Source organism: Lupinus angustifolius, unplaced genomic scaffold (genome assembly GCF_001865875.1).
Source record: "Lupinus angustifolius cultivar Tanjil unplaced genomic scaffold, LupAngTanjil_v1.0 Scaffold_327, whole genome shotgun sequence".
Classification (NCBI taxonomy): Eukaryota; Viridiplantae; Streptophyta; class Magnoliopsida; order Fabales; family Fabaceae; genus Lupinus; species Lupinus angustifolius.
In genome coordinates, this window is record NW_017727734.1 from 189,188 (window position 1) to 212,991 (window position 23,804).

The 23,804-nt window shown below is 33.2% G+C and overlaps 2 protein-coding genes across 3 annotated transcripts; both read left to right on the forward strand.

Annotated features, from left to right (window-relative positions):
• Positions 1-2,267: 2,267 nt before the first annotated feature.
• LOC109341009 (agamous-like MADS-box protein AGL62) lies at positions 2,268-2,999 on the forward strand. Its single transcript, XM_019578793.1, has one exon. The coding sequence runs from the start codon at positions 2,268-2,270 to the stop codon at positions 2,997-2,999; it is 732 nt and encodes a 243-aa protein (XP_019434338.1).
• A 14,687-nt stretch (positions 3,000-17,686) lies between these two features.
• LOC109341015 (protein farnesyltransferase subunit beta) lies at positions 17,687-23,678 on the forward strand. Of its 2 annotated transcripts, XM_019578801.1 has the most exons (14): positions 17,687-17,985; positions 18,188-18,293; positions 18,857-18,892; positions 19,438-19,520; positions 19,659-19,712; positions 20,116-20,167; positions 20,456-20,520; positions 21,414-21,470; positions 21,589-21,661; positions 21,774-21,860; positions 21,934-22,020; positions 22,051-22,090; positions 22,218-22,342; positions 23,245-23,678. In XM_019578801.1, exons 1-14 carry the CDS (start codon positions 17,771-17,773, stop codon positions 23,482-23,484), a joined length of 1,320 nt encoding a protein of 439 aa, XP_019434346.1. In that variant the 5' UTR covers positions 17,687-17,770; the 3' UTR covers positions 23,485-23,678. The 2 variants fall into 2 exon arrangements, with proteins under 2 accessions (XP_019434346.1, XP_019434345.1); XM_019578800.1 differs by having other exon boundaries at positions 17,689-17,985; positions 21,934-22,090.
• The last annotated feature ends 126 nt before the right edge of the window (positions 23,679-23,804 follow it).

Here is a 23,804-nt window from a genome sequence, read left to right on the forward strand (position 1 = left end):
TAAGGAATCATTTTTTTGGTTATATCTAAGGAATCATTTTACTAGCTACTATCTCATAAATTATATATGTATTCATAAATTTCTAAACATCATAAATATTTATAATTATAATTAATTAATTATTAAATTATACTAAGATTTAGTAACACTACATAGATCATTCTTATTTTTAGCATCTACACAAAACACCTCTAGTTTATATACATAAATTATATTAACTACCATTGTTAGGAGTAAGTATAATCATTTAAATAATAAAGAGCAATGAATATCATTAACCTAAACTTCAATAGGTGTCAATGTAATTTACCGTTAATTAATTATTATTGTTCTCTTTTGTATTTTTAAAGAATATCTCTTTTAAAATATTGTTGCATTGTGTAACGAATCAAAATTAGTTTTTTACAATTTACTAAATTTTTGTTTTTCTTTATATTGTATGTCACTCATCATCAAGGGAATGATGACGGGATAAGTTTTGTTACATACTAAATTTTTAAGTATGACAATGATTATTTCTTATAACTTAATAGGGAAATTAAAATCCAACTTTCATTGGAACAAACCACAAGTTTTTTATTCCTTTTTTCACTTTTGGGTACTCACTCGATCACATGCTCCGATAAAAAGTAAGCAAAATTGAACTCTTATTTTAAACATTTTTAAAACATACTAATCCAACAAAATAACAAATATTTGAGTAATAAGATAAGATGAATTTTTTATTGCTTCTTAGTAATCATATTTTAATATAAAATACATCATTTCTAAACTATTTATACTATTACCAGTTTTTTAATATAAAATACTCATTTTTATTTGATCTAGAGTTGTCTACTCTATTTTTCATCATCTCCTATAAAGTTCAGAATAACGATAAGAAAATGAGAATTCATGCGCTATTATTTCGTTTAAATGATTTCTTTGTTCTACCCTAATATATTGTTAGTAACAACTAACAACTAAAGTATTGAGTATAAAATAAAGTAACTTAAGATTCACTTTGAATTTCTAAGTACTTACAATTGTCATTTATTATACAATATGTGATATTATGTGCTATAACTTTATCTAGTCTCGCATAATATTTTTATACAATATGTGATATTATATAGCCAAATTTAAATAATATCATAGTCAATGTATTTTTATTATTTTTTGTTAGAGTAATTACATTGATATCACCTGCAATTTAGCTCAATTACACTCACCATGATTTTGCACGTTTAAAGGATTATACTAATCTGGCCATGATAATTAACATACACACTAATTGCTATATATTCTCTCAAACATTATTCATTAATGAGTACTATAACACATTTATTTTAAAAAATTAATTATTACTTATTAAAATGTTAATAAAATAAGAAGAAATGCAATTACTACTTCTAATTTTTGTTTGGACAAATGGGCAATGAAAGATCAACAAGACGTTAGTCTAGTGGTGTAAGGCCGCATTAGATCTTTAAGGTCAAGTGTTCGATTCCTTAGAATAAAGTTGTTGGGATGAGTAGTCATGAACCCCGAAATGGATTAATTGCTTACCCAAAAAGGTGAAGGAATACTCTTAGTAATATCAAAAAATGACCAATGAAAGTATTCCCTATTCGGATTTACTTTGGTGAGAAATGATGTATAATACGCGGGTAACTTATACGAATATAGATTGAAATTATTAAAAAATTATCTATGAATGATTTATTCTTTATAAAAATATTGTATATTAATTATAATATGAGTATATATTTTATTCCTTTCACCTTATTAAACTATTTTATCATTCAAACAATGATATGATTGAATTCATGAATGCAATTTTGTATATGCATGCATTTAGTCTAAAAAACAAAAAGGTGATAAGATGTAATATAAACTTAATTGTGTTTGCCAATTCATTAAATTGACATGCCTTTTAAATAGGTCATGGACAACTAATTCAAATACTTATATGCATTTTTTATGAAAGAATGCATAAAATAAATGTCAAAATTCCATTAGATGAGATAAGGTTTTTGGGTGAAAGAATTACATTTTATTCCATGTTAATATGTTTTAAGAATCTATAAATCCAAAAGTTATTTCAATGCAGCCAAAAAGAATGTCATTCAAGTTTGCATTACCAAACACAAAGTGTAAGACTACAACCTTCACCATCAAATGCCTATAAAATGAGAACTCCTTCACTCCATTTCATGTGTCACTCATACCCTATCAACCCTTCTCCATCGTTAATCTTCTTTCATCTCTTTCATTTTCACAGAGCTATGTCTAACTCTAACTCAAGGAGGAACATGGGTCGTCAAAAGATTGAGATGGAAAAGATAACCAAAGAAAGCAACCTTCAAGCCACATTCACCAAACGTTGCAATGAGCTTTTCAAAAAAGCCAATGAGCTTTGCACTCTTTGTGATGCGCAAGTCGCCCTCATTGTCTTCTCTCCTACAAACAAGCTTTTCTCCTTTGGTGAACCTGGTGTTGATGTTGTCATCGACCGCTATCTCATGAAGGACCAACCTCAAAACTTGGAGAACATGCATTTTCTAGAGGCTCACCGAAATGCTAATGTTCAAGAGCTGAATGAAAAGATTAGTCGTATCAATGAAGCTCTTGATAGTGAGAAGAAATACAGTGAAGACTTGGCTAAGCAAAGGAAAGAGGCACAAGAACAGTTCTGGTGGGCTGCTCCTATTGAGGAGATGAATGGAGACAAACTTGATCAATTCAAGTTGGCTCTTGAGAATCTGAAGAAGAATGTGCTTGGTGTTGTTGAAAGGCAGAATAATGTTGATGCTGATGTTGCTGATGCTGATGGTGCTACTGCTATTCCACCTCCTCATTCTTTTACTAGTGGCCCATCTTCTTCAAACAACCCTTTGCAGCCACCACCTCAGCAGTTTCCGGTGTATCCACCACCACCACATATGCTTCAGAATAACCCTGCCTTCAATAATAATAATAACATGGGAGGATATGGACCTGCTGGTGGATTCTTTTGATCCACTTTATCCAAATCCATCCTAAAATATGCCCGATTTTTGTTTCCAAACATTTTAGTATTTCTAGTTCCATCTTTGTCGGTTTCATAGTTGGGACTTAGGACTAGTAAGAGTTTGGATTTTCATTTTGTAGTTTGTCTTGTGATCTTATGGCATGTTAGCCATAATTTGCATTGTTCTGGTGTTCTGCAAGTATTACTAAATAATGGGTATATTTCTTATTTATATTTCTAGATCTCTTTGATTACTGCAAATTATGATAACATATTTAGGGCTTTGAAATTTTAAATTATAGTACAAATTTAAATTTATTTATTTAGATATATGAAAGAGTCGTGTAGAATCATAAATAAAAATTATGGTGGAGTTGACCTTAGAAATTATGAATGAAAAAAATAGAGAGACCATGATGATGAAGTTTCTTGTTTCATTTCATTTAAGTAGAATAAATTAAAATTTTGGGTTGATTTGCAAAAAGGATTGTGTTCAACTATTAGGAGTTTCATTGTTATTAGGGCATTGAAAGAGTACAAAACCACAAGTAAGGGATTGAAGATCATCTGTCTCAACTTGATATTCTTAACCCTGTCATGCCCACCTATATCTAGACATATGGATTAAATATATTATTTTTGTAGAATAATATTAAAATATAATGTTATTTTTTATTTGTTGACAAACACTGATTGATGCGGAATAGAAATACATAAACTTTAAGGGACAAAGAATCTCATTCCCAAGTAAGGCATCATATCTTGAACTAAAACTAAAGTAGTTCCAATGACATTAATTTTTCACTTATAAATTCTCTCATTCATCTTCTTAAATCTAATGTGTAACTTCACACTTAGATATAGGAAGTCTTCCGATACTTTTAGTTTTGATAGCTTCAAGCTGTCAATGCAAAAATTTCATGTGACTCTCAGTGAAGAATTTATATTTTTTATAAGAGTTGTGGATTCTATTAGGTGGACAAAGTATGCATTTCCAAGTTTTTAAGATATTGTATCTCTATCTATCTATTAAGTTAGCGTTTTAAAGGGATTTCCATGACTTATTGTAATTGAGATTACATTATTATTGTGGTTTTGAGAGTTTTATCACAACTTCAATTATAATTGCATTATATTAATCATTTTTTGCTTTATTTTTTTTATAATTATAGTAAAAGTAATATGATATGAATATCAATTTAAAATATCAATTTAAGCTGTTGTGTAATAAATACAATTTTAGAAGATTGTAATATGCTCAACACTTACCATGGATGACATCCTCTGTCCTAAGATCCATGTCTAACTCACAACCCATCCAATCAGAACTTGTCACATAGAACACAATGAAGACCCGGCTAAGCAAAGGAAAGAGGCACAAGAATAGTTCTGGTGGGCTGCTTCTATTGAGGAGATGAATGGAAACCAACTTGATCAATTCAAGTTGGCTCTTGAGAATCTGAAGTAGAATATGCTTAGTGTTGTTGAAAGGCAGAATATTGCTGATGTTGATGTTGATGCTGCTGCTGCTATTCGACCTCCTCATTTTTTTACAAGTGGCCCATCTTCTTCAAACAACCCTTTGCAGCCACCACCTCAGCAGTTTCCGGTGTATCCACCACCACCACCACCACCACCACATATGCTTTAGAATAACCCTACCTTCAATAATAATAATAACATGGGAGGATATGGACCTGCACACGGATTCTTTTGATCCACAAGTAAGGTATTGAAGATCATCTATCTCAACTTGGTGTTCTTAACCTTATCATGCCCACTTATATCTAGACACATGGATTAAATATATTATTTTTGTAAAATAATATTATAATATAATGTTATTTTTTTAATTGTTGACAAACACTAATTGATGCGGGATAGAAATACATAAAGTTTAAGGGACAAAGAATCTCATTCCCAAGTAAGGAATCACATCTTGAACCAAAACTGAAGTAGTTCCAATGACATTAATTTTTCACTTATAAATTTTGTCATTCATCTTTTTAAATATAATGTGTAACTTCACACTTACATATAGGAAGTCTTCCGATACTTTTAGTTTTGATAGCTTCAAGTTGTCAATGCAAAAATTTCGTGTGACTCTTAGTGAAGGATTTATATTTTTATAAGAGTTGTTGATTCTATTAGGTGGACAAAGTATGCATATCCAAGTTTTTAAGATATTGTATCTCTATCTATCTATCTATTAAGTTAGCATTTTGAAGGGATTTCCATGACTTATTGTAATTGAGATTACAATATTATTGTGGTTTTGAGAGTTTTATCATAACTGAAATTATAATTGCATTATATTAATCATTTTTTGCTTTATTTTTTTACAATTATAGTAAAAGTAATATGATTTGAATCGCAATTTAAAATACCAATTTAAACTGTTGTGTAATAAATACAATTTTAGATGATTGTATTTTGGTCAACACTTACCATGGATGAGATCCTCTGTCCTAAGATCCATGTCTCACTCATAGCCCATCCAATCAGAACTTGTCACATCGTTTAAAAATGTACATGTTAAATTGCCCTCAATAAAAAAATTGCTAACGCCATCAACATTTTACTACTTTCTCTTCTTTCAATTTTTTAACTTATAAGGATACTGAACTTTATCAAACCCTCTTTCATAGACTTCGGCTCCTCTGACATCACCCAGTTCCAGACAGCAGCCATGTCATTGGAACCATTGATATGGACTCGGGTGGGAGAGAAAAAGAATGACATCTGGAGGTTATATTGAAGTGACCTTAGGCTAGGGAAGGCTAAGACACCAATATTGTGTTGGAACCGAGTGATAGGATTAAGATCTAGAGGAGTCTGTGGCAGTAGATGAACAAGGTCAAATGTTGCATTGTTGAAGTTGTTGGCTAAGATTATGGAGAAACAAGACACACGGAATATCACCCATTCATCTTATTCATTCAAGAAAAATAAAACCATTTAATTTTAATTAATCAGTAAAAAAATAAAAAATGGACCCACCAGATATAACATGAAGAGAGATACTTCTTTCAATCTTTGTCACAGGCTCATGTTATTTGATGATGAAGATGAAGGGGTTTTACGGTAACAGTGACTGAGGAAGATAAAAGGATGTTAACAATGTTAATTTTAAACTTGTTAAAATACAAAATGATGTGTCATTTTAAATAACATTGCTAAATATAATTGGTGGGGACATGATTTGACACAGGGTGTTTGGATAGGTGATCCTTATCCCACTTACTGGGATCAGGATGTTACATAGGGATATGAGGATATGATTGATTCATTTGAGTAACTTCGATGACGTATGATTTAAGCCATAAACAGTAAGGAAATGATACATGTGATTTCATTAGTTTGAATGCAGAACATAACTCCATATTTATAAATATTTGAATTACAATACTAATATATAAAGTCAAAACTTATTTAATATCAATACTAATATATAAAGTCAAAACATCTTTGGTAATTGTTCATGGTGTATTTTTTATTTTTCCAAATGTACCATGAATTAAAACTAATATTATACTATTTTCAACTTCATGTTATTAATTGAACACATTCCATGAAAAATGAGTGAGTTCAATAACCCGACGATTTCTCCACGTCATAAGAAAACTGCATATTATTATTAAAAAAATGTTTTCCATCCCATTGTACTTCTAATTTTATATTCCACAACCGAAGAAACAAATTTCTCAACTACAACTCTAAAATAACATACTTTTCCTTGAGTTTTTGTTGTATTGTTCTATGTTCTTTGTCACTTTGTCGGCAAAAACTATACATTAGTATTTGTTCTATTATTACTGTATATTTGTTAGAGTTAATGAATGATCACTTATTTTTAAAATACAGGTGGAACCACTACTTCATTCACGTAGGTAGGTACTTGTTAAGGATACAAAACAAAAGCATTAAAATGAATGATATTTCAGGAATTACCATAATCAAGCATTCAAACTGAATAATGTATTAGGATATTCTATATATTGTACTATTGTTCTAAACGAAAATAATAACAAAATGTATATTCCATATTCTTATATGGTATCAGATTCCAAAAATACTCCACACGATCCTCTATGGCTGCAAGCGACATTAAGCTTTCTCCTTTTTCACATGGAGCATAAATCTCCATCAAGTTATCTACCTCCAACTTCTTTGCTTGGAAACGACAAGTCATGTCATTACTTGCAGGCATGAAATGCATTGGCTATATTAATGACACCACTTCTCCCCAATATGAGTTCAATACTACAAATGGCCAGACAACCTCAAATGCAGCCTATGAAGATTGGTTTGCAAATGATCAACTAATAGTCAGTTTCCTCCCCGCCTCCATAAATGAGAGTGACAATGTTGCATTCTGCTCTTGTGACACTACTCACCATCTATGGTTGGCCATTGAAGCCAAATATGCAAATCTATCACGAGCTCATATGATATCCCTCAAAAACTAGTTGTAGAAAAGTCACAAATGCTCTCAAACTGTGACTGAATTCTTGTTTCAAATTAAGCGTGTTGCTGATGAACTAGTAGTCTTAGATGCCAAAATCTCTAACGGTGATATTACTCTCTACATTTTAAATGTCTTGGGATCATAATATCGCGACATTATTGCCTCCATTCGTACAAGAGAATGTTCCTTCAACTTTGAAGAACTACATAGCCACCTAATTGCTCATGAAGAATTTCTACAAAAAAGAAGATATATCACCACACATTGCTGTCCCAACAACAAATTTTCATCAAAAAAATGGACCACGAAATTGTTGTGGACACAACACTTATCCTCATGGAGGTCGTCACAGATCTATCCAGAATATGCATTCATCATCATTAGAGTCATCCAAACCATTCATTTCAACGCCACCACAACAGCCTACATAATCACAATTTTAATTGGCCCCATTATCAAGGACCATCCAGAAATCCAAGACATTGCATTCCTTATGAAAATCGTCCTCCTCCATGTTGCCAATTTTATGGTTTTCCAGGACCCATTGCCAAATATTGCCCACATCTTCTGCAATCAAGTCCTACTAATTTAATTTCAGTTACAAAATTTTGTCATCAAAACAATGTTTATGTTGAATTTCACCCTTTCTCTTTTTATGTGAAGGATCTCAAGACAGAGGCAACGTTGATGTGCGGCTCAACTAATTTTGACCTATACACCCTCCAACCTTCACAGTGTTGAAATATTTTTTCTAGAGGTTTTCCCCCTCAACAAATTGTCCCCGCCAACAGCGCCAATTTGTTGAAAGATTTTTTCTAGTGGTTTTCCCCCTCAACAAATTGTCCCCGACAATGACGCCAATTTATTGAAAGCGAAAATTTCTCTTCGTCGGTGTTTTCTTTCTTCAGTTAAGTAAGTGAACTCGGTTTTATTCTTTGTTCGCCATCTCGACTTTGTTGAAATAAATTGCAACGTCGGTATAATGTTTCAAGAATATTCCAGTTACAACTTACTTTTATTAATCATGTGAATAAGTTATGCCTTCTTTGCCCCATCTCAGCTGTGTTAAATTCTAACGCAGGTACAATGTTTTCGAAGCAATCCCCTATTACATAATTATTAAGTACCTTTGAATATCATCTCGGTTTTTTGGAATAAATTCCAACACCGGCTTAATGGTATTCTAATGTACAAAAGTGATGAATAGTTAGTTGTTAGAAACAAATAAATAAATAAAGAATAATAAAGTTAAGTGACCTTTATTTATTTACTCCCTTTCGGGTTCCTTTTATTAACAAACCAAACTTTTTCCTTAGGTTCTTTTTATTAACAAACCAAATGTGTCTGGACCCTACAAAGAAATGATGGCTCTCAAATCCAAAATCAACCATATTTATGTCACCAATTATTGCAAAGAGAAAACCCTTTCCCAAGCTCAAACCGAGCTTAGAAAGAAGTTTGGTGACTTAAACTCTAAGCAACCAAGTGGATATGGGAGAACCATGAGTTCTAAGGTAGATGCCATAATGAAGGAACAACAAATGCAAAATTTGCAACAAAAGGCATGCTATCGTGGGATTAAGGGCATCTATAAAAGTTTGCATAGCATTTTTGGGAAGAAAAGCAATTTCAAGGGAGAATCCTATGAAGAATTTGTGGCAAAAACTAAGTGGCCCGAGGGGAGGTCTCAAGACACAAGTGAAGAAGAAGAGAAGGAAGATGATGAATAATAAGAAATATCTTTTCCGGTTATCTCTTTCCCCTAAAAAAATTCAATTTTCATATTATGTTGCGTTTATTTATGTCATTTTCCATTGTGCTTTAAATTTATGTTACTATGAAGTTGAAATTAATAGAGTGTCTTTTTTTAGTAATTTTCTTTTTAGAAAACTTAACAAATTTTTAAATCACATCGAGTAAATCCCAAAAAAAATTTAAGGCTTGAGAACAAGCCTTCATTTAAAAAGGCGGGACAAGACTTGATGTAATTTAAAAATTTATTTTTCTTGATTAGATTGTGTAAATATGTAAAAAGTAAGCTTTGATTAGAAAATATTAAGCATACTTTAAATTAAGCTTTGATTGAGAAAAATGAGATGTATGCTAAACTTTGGTGAAAAAAAGTCACATAATGTCATAACTTGAAATTTTTGCAATTTGAAAATTCAATTTTATGTAACAAGATCTTTGCAAACATTTTTTAAATCAAAAAGTGTGAGTCCAAACCAAGTGAGGGAGTAAGTCAAACGCATGAGATAAACAAAGTGAGAATCAACATTTGATTAGTCTAGTTAAACTTGTTTGAGTCTTTAAATCTCTTAATTGCATAAAAATGATAAGAAATGATAAAGGCATGTTCTTTGATTAGTTGAACCAAAGGCCAAAAAATTCCTAACCAAATTAGGAACATCCTTTGTAAAGCCCCTTTGAGTCAAAACAAATGAAATAAATGTTTTCAAACTATCCCATGAAACCGAATTGAAAAAATGTTCTAAGAGAGCATTAAATTTTAAAGAATAGTTTGAAAGGATTAAGCTGGGGGGGAAATTGGTGGACTTTGCTTCCTAAAAAATAAAAAAATAAAAACTCAATCTCTTTACAAATGAAAAAGAAAACAAAAAGAGAATGAGAAAAATAGAAGCCAAGGTTCAAACGTTAAAGAAGTAGGGAAAATAATGGAAAAAAGAAGAGTAAAGTGTTCCATTGAGAAAATTTTCAAAAATGCTCTCTTTTTAACTTAGCCTTGAAAATCTAGAAAAATCATTATCGAAACCAAGCCACATTACAACCAAAATAAAGACCTTAGTGATCTTTGATTATTTATGTAATTTAAGAGAATAGGTAAGACAAAGAACAACTTCAAATTACTACAAACAAATGATTGAAAAGTTGAGTGAAACACTTATCCTTCATAAAAGTTCCAATTTTGAACTTGTGTGCAAAGAACACTTTTTGGTTAGAAAAATATTTGCTTAGGTAAATTGTTACACATTTTTTATACACAAAAGCATTTAATTCTTGTTTGAAGCATTATGTGTCAAAATTTACAAATCATGAAAAATATCATTGAAATCTATTTTTGACATGCTTATAAATATTTGAAATCATGTTGATCATTATTATCTATTAAATTTAGCCAAATTGATTTCGGATAAGTTTCACCTTTTGTTTGAGGACAAACAAAGTTTTAAGTTGGGGGGAGTTTAATAAGTGCCAAACATACCTAAATTTCATACACTTTTATTGCAATCATCTTGAGCATAATCGAGAAAAACCAAAACTTAAAACAATACTTTTTGTATAAAATATCACAATCTTGTACATTTGTGTTTGTATTTCTTTTTTATGTGTTTTGTAGGACTTAGAAAGAAGAAGAAAAGAGAAAAAAGACTCATTGTCAAAAAGAAAAAGAAGTCAAAGTCAAGGTGCTCAAGCAGGCAGCTGAACATGGACCAAGCCACGCTAAGCTGACTTGGACACCAGCCTGACCTAGACACCAACCTGACTTGGACCAAGCTGCTCAAGCAAGCAGCTGAGCGGACCTTCTTGGCCGATCAGCCTAGCACTAGACTAATCTTGACACGGTCAGAACTCAAGCTTGGCTAAGTCAGACAAGACCCTGGCACACGCCCAAGCTGCTCAACAAGCAGCTCAGCAGTGCAACCAAGCAGCTCAGCGGTGCAACCAGACTCCTGCCTAAGTCAGCAAGCACCAGGCCATGTCCCAGTCAGCACAGTCAAAGCTGCTGAAGAAGTAGCTTAGCGGTGCTACAGGTGTGCTAAGCGGTGTGCACCCAGACTTGACTTAGCCATCAAGAAAATCATGAAGTCACCAATGACATCACTTCAAGTAGCCCACCATAGGCTTTTCAGAGTAGCTCACCATACCTACTCCCATAGCTCACAACTAGCTTTGGTGAGTCAAGCTTAAGGAGGTGACAAAGCTACTTGATCAAGTGACCAAACCCATGTTGAAGGGTTTGGTCAGCTGCTGAGCAGTGCTAACAAGCAGCTCAACAACTTCAGGGAAATTACTATAAATAGTGGCACATTTCATTCGAATAAGATATATATCATACATCATTCACCATCTTGCCTTGAAATTCTTCCCTGAAGTTCTCTCTTCTTGTTCTTAGCTCATAGGAACTTTATTTAAGTAAGTTTTGTAATTTTAGTTTATAATTCAAAAGGAGAAAAGGAGAACGCAAATGAGATGCAAAAATCAATTTTGTAATCTCATTTGGAACTCAAAACATCCAATCCTTGGATGGATGCCTCATGTTCCTAACAATTTCTTTCGAATATGGTTATGTATTTCTACTTCTTATATTCTAAAAAGTTTGAATTTTAATCATTCAAGTTGGTGCTTTGGTTAATTTTATTTGTTTGAGAAATTCTTAATGCTCTTTTTAGATTGATCACCTAAAAACTGATTTCAAGTTATAAAAAATACTTGTCTCAAACACTTAACAAATAAAGTAAGAAGTAGTTGTCCTACTTAGTTTATTTGCCAAGTTAAGCATATTTTTCTTAAGATCTTATATTCATTCCTACTTCAGTATTAGAGTAGCCAAGAGTAGCCAAGATTATAATCATTAGTATATCTACTAATCAAATGCAACTTTCTTAGCTCTTGTGCATTGAGCTTTAATCTTGTGTTTCACATTTTTCTCATTAACGTTTATTCTCAAATAACACTGCAATCTTTATAATTGTGTGATAAATTTCTCCCTTAAGCTTGTGCTTCACCTTCCTATTAGATGAAACCCCTAAAGGCTCTCACACTTTGTATAAATCTTACTTGAACTCTAAGGATTACATCTACCTCTATTTCCCAATTGTTTTGTAAGATTGACTTAATATATTAAAGTCTTTTGACTTCCGTATGATATGATTTCCAATTTTCACCTCTAGAGTAGGATTTGTGCGCATCTTGTTAAACTTAAAATTCATATACATTGCATGACTTAGACTTAACAAAAATCATGTGCTTCCAAAGCATATTTCCACATTACTAGGTGCACATTTATTTCATCTCTCAAGTTCCCAACTAGGACAATATCTTATGTGAAAGTCATGCATCATGGCATGGACTCGTGAATATACTTTATAAGAATATCCAAGAGTGAAGTATGTCATCTCCAAATATAAGAATACTTGTGACCTTTGTATAATCCTATGGCTATGAAATTTTTTCTAAGACTCCACCTTATATTCTTACATTTATCTTGATCATCATACATATCCTTGGTTACTATGATATAGACAATGTGAACTCTTTTCCACTCTAAGAACCATATCATATGTCATCTCCAAATCAATGAAAATTATGTAAATTGCCTTCATGGTTGACCTCCTTGACATAAATATGCCTGGTTGTACTTGGTCCTATACATAATCGATTCTAAGCCTAATGAAAAGTGAAGATAGTGTTAGAAAATTTAGGAAACCAATTCTGAATAAAGTGGTGGTTGCCCCTCCTATGTGATACTATTATTACCGTAACTTGCAACAATTATAAATGACACGAAATAATTCTTAATGGCTGAGTCATGACCAGGTCGCTCTCTTTAAGACGTTTTGTGACATTGCCTAAAATGTGCAAGCAGACTATCAACTACATCGTCCCTAGGATAAAACAGTTCAGTTCTCTGTTATACGATTTCTTACTGCTACTAGTGCCAATTCTCGAATTCTCACAGTATGGATACTCGTGCCAATTGTTTTCTACAATACTGACTATCAGTGTCAGTTCTCGAAATTCCCACTTTGGCTGCTTGTGCCACGGAAATAAAGAGAAGAAGGTTGCCAAAAATGCATCAGCATAATGTAAGGGGGAGAAAGAGAAGTTGAGAGGTAAACACCTTCAACTTGGTGCAAAAAATAATAAGCGAAGAAGACCTCTATTTATAGCCTAAGGACTCTAACGGCTCTCTAATGGCTCTTTCACCAACAACTCTATTACCAACGGCTCTACCATGATGGTCGAGATCTCCTCCAACGACTATTTCCTTGTTGCATGTGTGTGTTGACTTGGTCAACACACGATCCAAGCCCAAAAGACCCCAAAAAATTAAATAAATTAATTTATCAATAAATAAATATTTTATTAAAAAAAATGTTGGGCTGCAACTTAAGGTTTATAAAACCTTTCAACTTTCCTCCTCCAAGCAAAGTGAGACTAGTTATTTTTTTCATTTCACTTCAAAACATCATTCTTTCAACAAATTCCATTTTCATTTCACTTCAAAACATCATTCTTTCAACAAATTCCAACAATCCCCACTTGAAATTAAAAGATGATTTCCGGGAATTTATATGGTCTCAATAAAATTGTTCATAAACAAATGTAGCATCCGACTTGAACCTTTGCATAATGAATAAGATCCAGATTTTACTAGAGTGACTTATAGTATTGAACTCTATCTCCAGCATCAAACCACACACAACATTTTCAAAGGTGTATTCTGTAAAGCATGTGCGTTAAAGGTCATGCACGTCTATCCCAGTATAGTGAACGCTCTAGAAATTTATACCCCAAAATTTCATAAGAAGTGGCCCCCACTTCTACATTCACATAGGTGAGTCTATCAAGAGTACTCATGTAGCCTAGGTACTCCACTCCAATTAGAGTATAGATGTCATTAAGAGTTTAACCCATCCTTACATATGATGCAAGAATCATGCTTCTCGTCATTTTATAGCATGTTCATTCTCATATCACTTCACGACTTGTTATTACTCATTGAACCTATTTCTTGGGATCTCTAGTCGGTTAGGTTGGGTTACCATCATGAGTGATCCTCATTCTAAGGGCAATAGTCCCATACTATGAGAAGTATTATGGACTTTCTGTCTAGCTAGTCCTTTCGTCAAAGGATCTACTAAGTTATTCTAGGTGCGTACATGATCCACTCTAATAGTTATTGTAGATAGTAACTCTCTAATAGTGTTGTGCTTACGATGAATTTGTCATTTTGAACTGTTATAAAAGTGGTTCTCAATTTCTATAATAGTCGTGGTACTATCACAATGGATCAACACAACTAGAATCGATTTTTCCTATAGGGAAATCTTTGCAAGCAAGCTTCTCAGCCAACTTGCTTCTTCACTAGCTGTTGCTAGTGCTAACATCTCAGCTTCCATAGTGGATTGAGTCAAAATAGTTTGTTTTTTTTTCCTTTCAAGAAACAGCCCCACCAGCTATGCTAAATATATAGCCAATGGTTGCTTTGGAATCATCTAAAAGAGTGTTCCAATCAACATCACTGAATCCTTCTAGGACATCTGAAAACCTTCGGTAATGTAATCCAAGGTTCATTGTGAGGTATCTCATTACCCTTTCTATAACATGTCAAAGCTCCACACTAGGTCTACTGGTAAACTTGCATAATAATCTCACAACATAGGTAATGTCGGGTCTAGTGCAATCAGTGGTTTATCGAAAGCTGCTAATGATGCTAGCATACTCCGCTTGCTTACCCCTTCACCAGTGTTCTTAAAAAGTATTACACTTGGATCATATGGTGTGCTAGCAAGTTTATAGTCAAAGTATTTATATTTCTTTAAGATCTTTTCCACATAGTGAGATTGATCCAAAGAAATTCCTTCTTTTGACCTAGTAATTTTTATACCAAAGATTACATTTGTCTCTCTAAGGTCTTTCATATCAAAGTTGTTACACAATAATGATTTCACATTATTCACAACATGAATGTTGGAACCAAATATAAGTAGGTCGTCTACATAGAGACATATGATAGTGCAAATGTCATTTTATGATTTGTAATAAATGCATTTGTCATCTCTGGATTATATTTCCATTAATAGGGTATTTGAGACCACTAGCCCTCTTCTCTGTGGTTTGGCAAACGAGTTTCCCACCTGGAGTTTTCACAATCCTTTGCTGGTTGGATTTGGTGGCTTAACTGTTACGCTTGCGGTAGGTGAGACGTTGCATCATCTTCAAATATCATTCTCTCTCTTTCTTTCAGCCTCATTTGACACCAGTGGGATGTCGATTTTCAGACTGTGGGCAACCTTTCTTATAGTGAGGAAAAATTCCATCTTATGTTACCAACGTTTCAAATTTGTCCCGTCAAACTGAAATAGCTTGTTTAGGTCATAGTTGTTCGGTCTAGTAATATTATCTACGAATGTCATTGCAGTAGAAATGTCTTAAAACTGTTGTTACTGTAACTTGCAACAATTATAAATGACACGAAATAATACTTACTAGCTGAGTCACGACCAGGTCGCTCTCTTTAAGAAGTTTCATGACACTGCCCAAAATGTGAAAGAAAACTATCAACCACGTCGTCCCTAGGATAAAACAGATCAGTTCTCTTTTATATGATTTCTTACTACACTGTAAGAATCGCTCTTGAATACACCCACAATATGGATACCAATGCCAATTCTCGAATTCCCACAGTATGGCTACCCGTGTCAATTATTTTTCCACAATACTGACTACTAGTGTCAGTTCTCGAAATTTCCACTTTGGCTGCATGTGCCAATTCTCAAGTGCCACAGAAAGAAAGATGAAGAAGGTTACCGGAAATGCGTCGATAGAATATAAGAGGGGAGAAAGAGAAGTTGAGAGGTAAACGCCTTCAATTTGGTGCAAAAAAATAATGAGGGAATGAAGCCTCTATTTATAGTCTGAGGCCTCCAACAGCTCTCTAACGACTCTTTCACCAACGACTCTATTATCAACGACTCTATTACCAACGGTTCTATCACAATGACCAAGATCTTCTCCAATGGCTCTTTCCTTGTTGCATGTGTGTTGACTTGGTCAACACACGATCAAAGCACAATAGGCCCCAAAAAATTAAATATATAAATAAATATTTTATTAAAAAGAATGTTGGGTCGCAACTTAAGGCTTATAAAGCCTTTCAACTTCCCTCCTCCAAGCAAAGTGAGACTAATGAGTTTTTTTCATTTCACTTCAAAACATCATTGTTTCAACAAATTCCAACAAATACCTTATATATGTATAAGGAAAAATAGATTTTATTTAAAACATGTTAAAGTTTGATGCAAGAAAACCATTTTTCTAGATTTATTTCTAGTTAGGAATGACAATGAGGCGGATCGAGGTAAGATTTATATTTGCCCAACCCCAAACCCAAAATTCAAAACTTGAATCCGAACTCAACGAGGTTGAAATTAGCAATACCATCCCCAAAATCGTCAACTTTTGGATAACCCGAAACTGGCGAGGAACCCGAAACTCTAGAAAGAACTTAACATTAAGTATATTGCAATACATTATTTTACTTGTGTTGTAACTACAACTTTGTAGGGAAAGCCTTTTATCATTTTGTAACTTGAATTGAGATTGCTCTGACGAAATTAATGGATGGAGGAGATGAAGCACATCATGTAAGAATAGGAAAAACTAAAGGGTGATTCATAATTTAACTAATATGATTCACCACAAAAAACAAGGTAATCCAATACAATCTAATTCGGGATTTTATTAGATGAATAATGTAGAATATATCTTTTGGATGAATAGAGTACACATGAACTTGGAGAATGAATGGCAGCACCAACTGGGATGGGTTCAGGATAGGATATCACATGTACCAAACCCAAACCCGAAATTAACATCGAATAAAACCCAAACCCGAAATTAACATTGGATAATACCCAAACCCGAACTCAAACATAATGGCAGCGAGTTTAACTCATTAAATTCGGGTTAAGTTCGAATGGGTACTCATGTGTTCAATTGTTATTATCATCCCTATTCCTAGTTACACACTCAACGATCAATATAAAACTTTTTTCATTCTCTACGATATGGTAAGTATATTGGGAGAAAATCATATATTATTAAGTTGGAGTTTAGAAAATGGATTATTTTGGATCCAATAAATTTTAGAGTAAAAAATTATTTTGATCATGAAATAATTTTACTAATATCAATTTAGTTTCTAAAAGTTTGAAAATCCAAAATGGTAACCAAGATATTAAATATAAGTTAAATTATTCATTTTAACATTTTTATAATCTTTAAATGAGATTATTTTGGTTCATATTCATAATATTTAAATATTAATTTGAATTTTTATTTTTCCTATCAAATTGGTGAAATTTTTTAAAGAATACAAATGGGTATTAGTATTATTTTAATTTTCATCACATTGGACCAACGTAATTGTAATTGTGAGCTCCAGCATGAGAAGGCTGCCTGAAACCCAACACTAACATCAAACCCATGCCTACTTTGTGACTCTTAGTTAGGAGAAAGTGAAAGTGAAAAGAAGAAGATAGGAAGGAAGAAAGGAGCAATAGATGGATCCATCATCAGCCTCTTCTACTATTCCCACAGTGACTCAAAGGGATCAATGGATGGTAGAGTCTCAGGTATTTCAGATATTTCAACTCTTCTCTTCTATTCCTCAAACCGCACAATCTCTCATGCTTGAACTCCAACGCGATAATCATATCACGTACCTCACCAAATCTCTCTCTCACCTCCCTCCCTCTTTCTCCGTCCTTGATGCCAAGTAAGTATTCCAGTTTTCACTTACTCGAATAAGATTGTCTCTTTATTAAATAAATAAATAACCAACAAGTTTGAGGATTCGATTTCTGGAAGCTACACTTGTTGATGGGGCAACACGAAGCCCCGAAAGGGTGAGGGGTATCTTTGGTAATACCAAATAAATAAATAAAAAAGTTGTCTTTTTGTGTTGTATGTAATTTCAGTCGACCCTGGCTCTGCTATTGGATAATACACTCTATTGCTTTGTTGGGAGAATCTCTTGATTATCAAATCCAACACAATGCTATTGATTTCCTGAACCGTTGCCAGGTTTCCATTTTTTTTATATAATTCATATTCTCACTGCATTTTGTACTATTTTGCATTCTTTGTAAATTGTATAGGAAATGAATAAATAGAGAGAGTGTTGAAATTGCAGGAGAACCCACATTTTGTTTTTGTTATGTGTCTTACCAAACTCGCTAGGTAGAGAAGGATACAACAAGAAATCTGAAATATTTTAATGTGAGAAGGAAACAACTTTGTTGGGACACCTTTCTAGACATCATAGACAAATGTGAGTCTGGGTGTGTATCGTGATATCTCGTAATTTGAAGTGGAGCAGACATAATGTATGTAAATGTGAGTGTTGCCGAGGTATCGATTTTAGTTGTATGAATCATTTAATTGATGTGAGAAAGAGTGTATATAATGAACCAACATGACATTTACATAGTTCTATACAGAATAACTACTAGCTGGTCCTTTAATTGTCATTTGTCATGTTTTATTTTCTTTTGGTGTATGGCAATTACAGGGTTTATTGGTTTGCGGATTTATTCTAATCCCTTTTCTACGCCTTGTTAAGTGTGTTGTTCTTTGTGTACCAACAGGATCCGAATGGTGGATATGCTGGGGGACCGGGACAGGCAAGCAACTGTTATGTTTTTTGGTTTTGTGTGTGTGTGTGATTATACTGCTTTAAACTTCAATATCAAACTCGCCCTTGTTGAATTTGATTCTCAGCTTCTCTGTATCAAGAACTGATTTAATCGACTCTTTCTGCCAACTCTAATGTTTTTGAACTGAAACTAACTAATAACATGTTTAGTTATGATGTAAAACATGCTTCTATACTTATGTTTAGTACATAACTGGAATTTTGTAAAGACGGAAAAGAATATGGTAAAGGGAGGTTATACGGCGTAGCCCAGTTGTGTGGCTTTAGAAGGCTTGTAGTGTTTGATTTTGAATAGTTAATGACATATCTTTTTTCAGTTCTTTCATGTTTTTGATTAAATTATAGTTTATGACAACAATATGCCTTGTATTGTAGGGGTTCACTTTGTTTTGGCTGTAAATCTAGTCTTGGAAGAAGTAAAATACTTCTCAAATTTTGAAGTTGTATTTCTGTACCATGCACCTTTATAATGTTCAAAAGCATAGTGATTAATGTCCTTGAAATCTTCCTCAGATGCCTCATCTGGCTACAACTTATGCTGCTGTCAATGCACTCATTACTTTGGGTGGTCAGAAAGCTTTGGCATCAATTAATAGGTGGTCACTTTATGATCATCAAATCAAGCATTTAATAGTTTATACTTTAATAGTATATACCATGTATCATTTATCTGCTGGAGTTAATTTTCGTACATTTGGAATGATTTGTTTTAAACTTTGAATAATTGTTCTCAGAGATAAACTATATGGGTTTCTACGGCGGATGAAACAACCAAATGGGGGATTCAGGTTTGATGTCTTATTCATCTCATTTACTTCAATTAACAATAAGAAACAAGATAGATGTCATATGCTGCTTCCGGTTTTTAATTTTATTTGATGGTCATTTGACTCATTCTAATTTTTTATGAATAACGAGCAACCGTGATGTGGTATGCTTATGTGTCCATTACTTACACACCGCTTGCACACACATCATTCGCACCTTTGAACTGTTACAGATTTGATTGCGTGTGTTTGGAGCTAGTTGCGCAGAAATTAAAATGTGACAAAATCACTGATGTGAATGGTGTAACTTTATGTTAAAAGCATTTTTTCATGCTTATTATTGTTCTCGTTGACACATTTAGGATTGATTTGGCGTAACATTTTTTAATTCAATCATTCCCCCCCAATCATACTCTTTATTCAGGATGCATGATGAAGGAGAAATTGATGCTCGAGCATGCTACACTGCCATTTCTGTAAGTTGGTTTCTGTACTTTTGTCTTTGTTTAACACATACTAATGTGTAAATATGTACATAAAATCGGGCATTGCACTTTGTGGATCAGTACTACGCATAAATCTTATTACAATGATCATTTCATTGTATTAGAAAAGCCTCATATAGCTAATTACTAATTAGGAATGACAATATGTTAAAAGCTGATGGCTAACTAAGACCTTATTACTGCTATCCTTTATTATCATCATTGTGGGAGGGATTTTTATGCTATTGCTGGTAACATAGAGGATCTTGTTGGAACCAGGTTGCAAGTGTTTTGAACATTTTGGATGATGAGCTGATCAAGAATGTTGGAGACTACATTTTAAGGTTAGTTTCAAGAACCAGTAACTTCAATTTGGCACTAAATATAGTTCTACGGTCCCATCTTGGAGAGCAATGTTTAGAATAGAAACTTCACAGTTGACAAAACTGAGACTCATTTTTCTTTCTACTGCGTAGATTGTTTTTTGATTTTCCTTCACAACAATTTGCACGTGTTCAAAATATGTTGACAACTTGACATTAAAACAGAGTAAAGACCTACTTTGGTTCCTCAAAAAATTTGCTTGTACCAGTCGGTCCCTGAAAAATTTTAAAACCTAAATTGGTCCCCAAAAATATGAAATGTTGGTCAAATTAGTCATTCTTTGACTCACATTCACGATCTTTGAGTACTAGTTCAGATTTTTACATTTTCGGGGATCAAATTGGTACATGTGAAAATTCATAAGGATAGAAGTGAGTATTCACTCTAAAAAAACTGTTGTATGATATATTCATTAACCGTTTGTGGCTTCACATAGGGCCTTGCCTCGTAATAATTGAAGGGTGCATTTAGCAAAATTTTGGTGGTATAGCATGTTGGGGTACTGAATTAAGGCAAATTGTTTTACAATATTTTCATTAACTGTGTGTGGCATTGAACGGGATCTTTAATTATAGCCACTTTTAATACTTAAAAGTTTCAATAGCCACAACAATGTTGTATGCTTATGTTGGGATCTCGAATTCTCTCCACTTTTTGGGTGCTTTAGAATGAATTTGGCTGTTCTCATATTAGACATTGTTTAGATGGTTTTCATTTTGATGGCATAGCAGCATTGGTTTCTTAGTGTTAAAAGTAACCCAGTTCAATTGTCAACTTAAAAATGGAAAAAAAAATTTAAATGCATGCTGTGTGGTGCGATACATATTTTATGCTCTATGGTGTTTCTCTGCAGTTGTCAAACTTATGAGGGTGGCATTGCTGGTGAGCCTGGGGCCGAGGCTCATGGTGGGTATGTGTCATCCTATTTATTCTCTCTCTCACATTATATCTCTTTACAACAATATGATTATGGAATTAAAAACCAAAGTGCATATCAGAAGTCTTAATAGATATTATTTGTTAAACAGGTACACCTTTTGTGGATTAGCTGCAATGGTTCTGATTGGAGAGGTTAATCGCTTGGATCTGCCTCGATTAGTTGTAAGATAATTGTTCCTTTCCTCATGGCTTCCAATTAATCATAACAACCTCATTTCAAGTTGCACATGCTTAAAGTTACATGAATGATATAATAATCTTTAGACCTTATTAGGATTGGGTAGTATTCCGCCAAGGCAAGGAATGCGGATTCCAGGGAAGAACAAATAAATTGGTGGATGGTTGCTACTCCTTTTGGCAGGTAATTTAGATTATATATTTTCTTCATCACTCTTCTTTGTGATATTGTTTGACTGAAACTTGAAAATAATTAGGGAGGAGCTGTTGCACTGCTGCAAAGATTGTATTCGGTTGTCGAAGAACAATTGGCAGAGGCCTCACAAATTTCTCCAAAATCTGATGTAGCTGAAGAAGAACAAGAAAGTTTATATGGAACCTCTAGAAATGCAACTTGTCATTTTACACATGGAGGTAGGTTGACTCTGAAGTACGACACTTTTGAAGAAAAAAAACCTACATTAAATTCTCCTATTAATACGAATATTTCTTTTGATTTTCATTTTTCTTGAGATGAACCTTTCAATTCTGATTCATGCAGGCACGGGTGAACCTGGTTTTTCCGATTTTAAAAATATTGGTTATAATTTTATCAACGAGTGGAGAGCAAGGGATCCACTTTTTCACAGCATTGCCTTACAGCAGTATATTCTATTATGTTCACAGGTCTATATTCTATCTATTGGTTAATGTCTCGATCCTCATATTTATAATTCGATTAATATGTATACACTGTCAGTGTAAGTGTTTTTTACATTGTCAGCAAATTATCACTATTGATTTATTAACCACCATTGACTCTCAAACAAAAGTAATACAAATCAATGATGGATGATGTGTCGACAGTGTAAAAAACTTTATACTGTCAGTGCACAAATTTTAAACTCTTTATAATTTCCTCCTAAGATGCCATGTTCACTTATTTAAAACTTGAAATGGAAATTTAGATTTATATGTACACATCTCTTATCCAAGGATTTGAACAGATAAATAAAGTACTTGAACTTTTAAAATTTTGGTCATTCTGATTAGAATCTGTATACAGATGGACAAAATTTTTTAAATAACTTTAACTAGGAACTATGACATAATCAAAATGTTAGTTGAATCATTTGACTGCATATTCTGGCAATTGAAAAACAAAGCTTACCTTTTGGTAATTGGTTTCATTTTCCTGTTAAAATCAACCTCCTCTTGACATTTGATCGATGTTTGTTAGTTTGTTAGCTTCAATCTGTTGAAATTTGCATTAATTTCTTTTTCAACATCACATTATGCTCTGATCCAAACTTTATAAAAAGATACAAATACCCCTCTGCCCCAATTTTAGATTGATTGCTGACAGATTGAATTAATGCTCTTGACACACTCTTTGGATATGTTACATCCTAGAGTTCATTCTCTTTACTAAAATTTGAGCATTGATCCTTCAGAATGGTTGCTGTATCTGTGTATATGATATTACCGAATTGGATGCTTAGATGTTTATAGATACTTTTTATTGTTATCTCTTTCGCTTATTCTATGATTACTTGTCTTCATATGTTGTATATCTGTGGTTGATACAGGAACAGGAAGGTGGGTTGAGAGACAAACCAGGTAAACGTAGAGATCACTATCACACATGTTACTGTTTAAGTGGACTCTCATTGTGCCAGTATAGCTGGTCAAAGAACCCAGATTCTCCACCACTTCCTAAGGTAGTTTTGGGACCTTACTCTAATCTCTTAGAACCTATACACCCACTTTATAACATTGTCTTAGAAAGATATCGTGAGGCTCATGAATTCTTCTTTGTTGAGTCCTAATTGGTGATCATTTATGTAAACACTAGCCCCCAACAGATGTATCAGTAGAATGTACAATGCTTTATTTATGTCAACATTTCATGAAAAATAATATTGGATTGCTAGTGTTATATCTTGAGTTTTGACACATGTTGATGTAGATATGGGGTTCCATGAAACAGAAGTTGATGTCTATTTTTGTATGTTTGTGTTGACCTCTTGTTTTGCCTTTAGGATTATGGATATTTTTCGGTAATTAACTTTTCAAACATCATGAAGTAATTCCGAGAGAAAGACTGTGTACATCTATCATTCTTGTATCACACTAATTGACAGCTTCA

Bases quoted from the DNA above. Each gene is read 5' to 3' on its own strand.
- LOC109341009 (XM_019578793.1), top strand. From the start codon at position 2,268: ATGTCTAACTCTAACTCAAGGAGGAACATGGGTCGTCAAAAGATTGAG.
- LOC109341015 (XM_019578800.1), top strand. From the start codon at position 17,771: ATGGATCCATCATCAGCCTCTTCTACTATTCCCACAGTGACTCAAAGG. The intron at 18,294-18,856 runs GTTTCCATTTTT...GTGTACCAACAG, and splicing joins ATTTCCTGAACCGTTGCCAG to GATCCGAATGGTGGATATGC. The intron at 21,471-21,588 runs GTATGTGTCATC...TTTGTTAAACAG, and splicing joins GGGGCCGAGGCTCATGGTGG to GTACACCTTTTGTGGATTAG.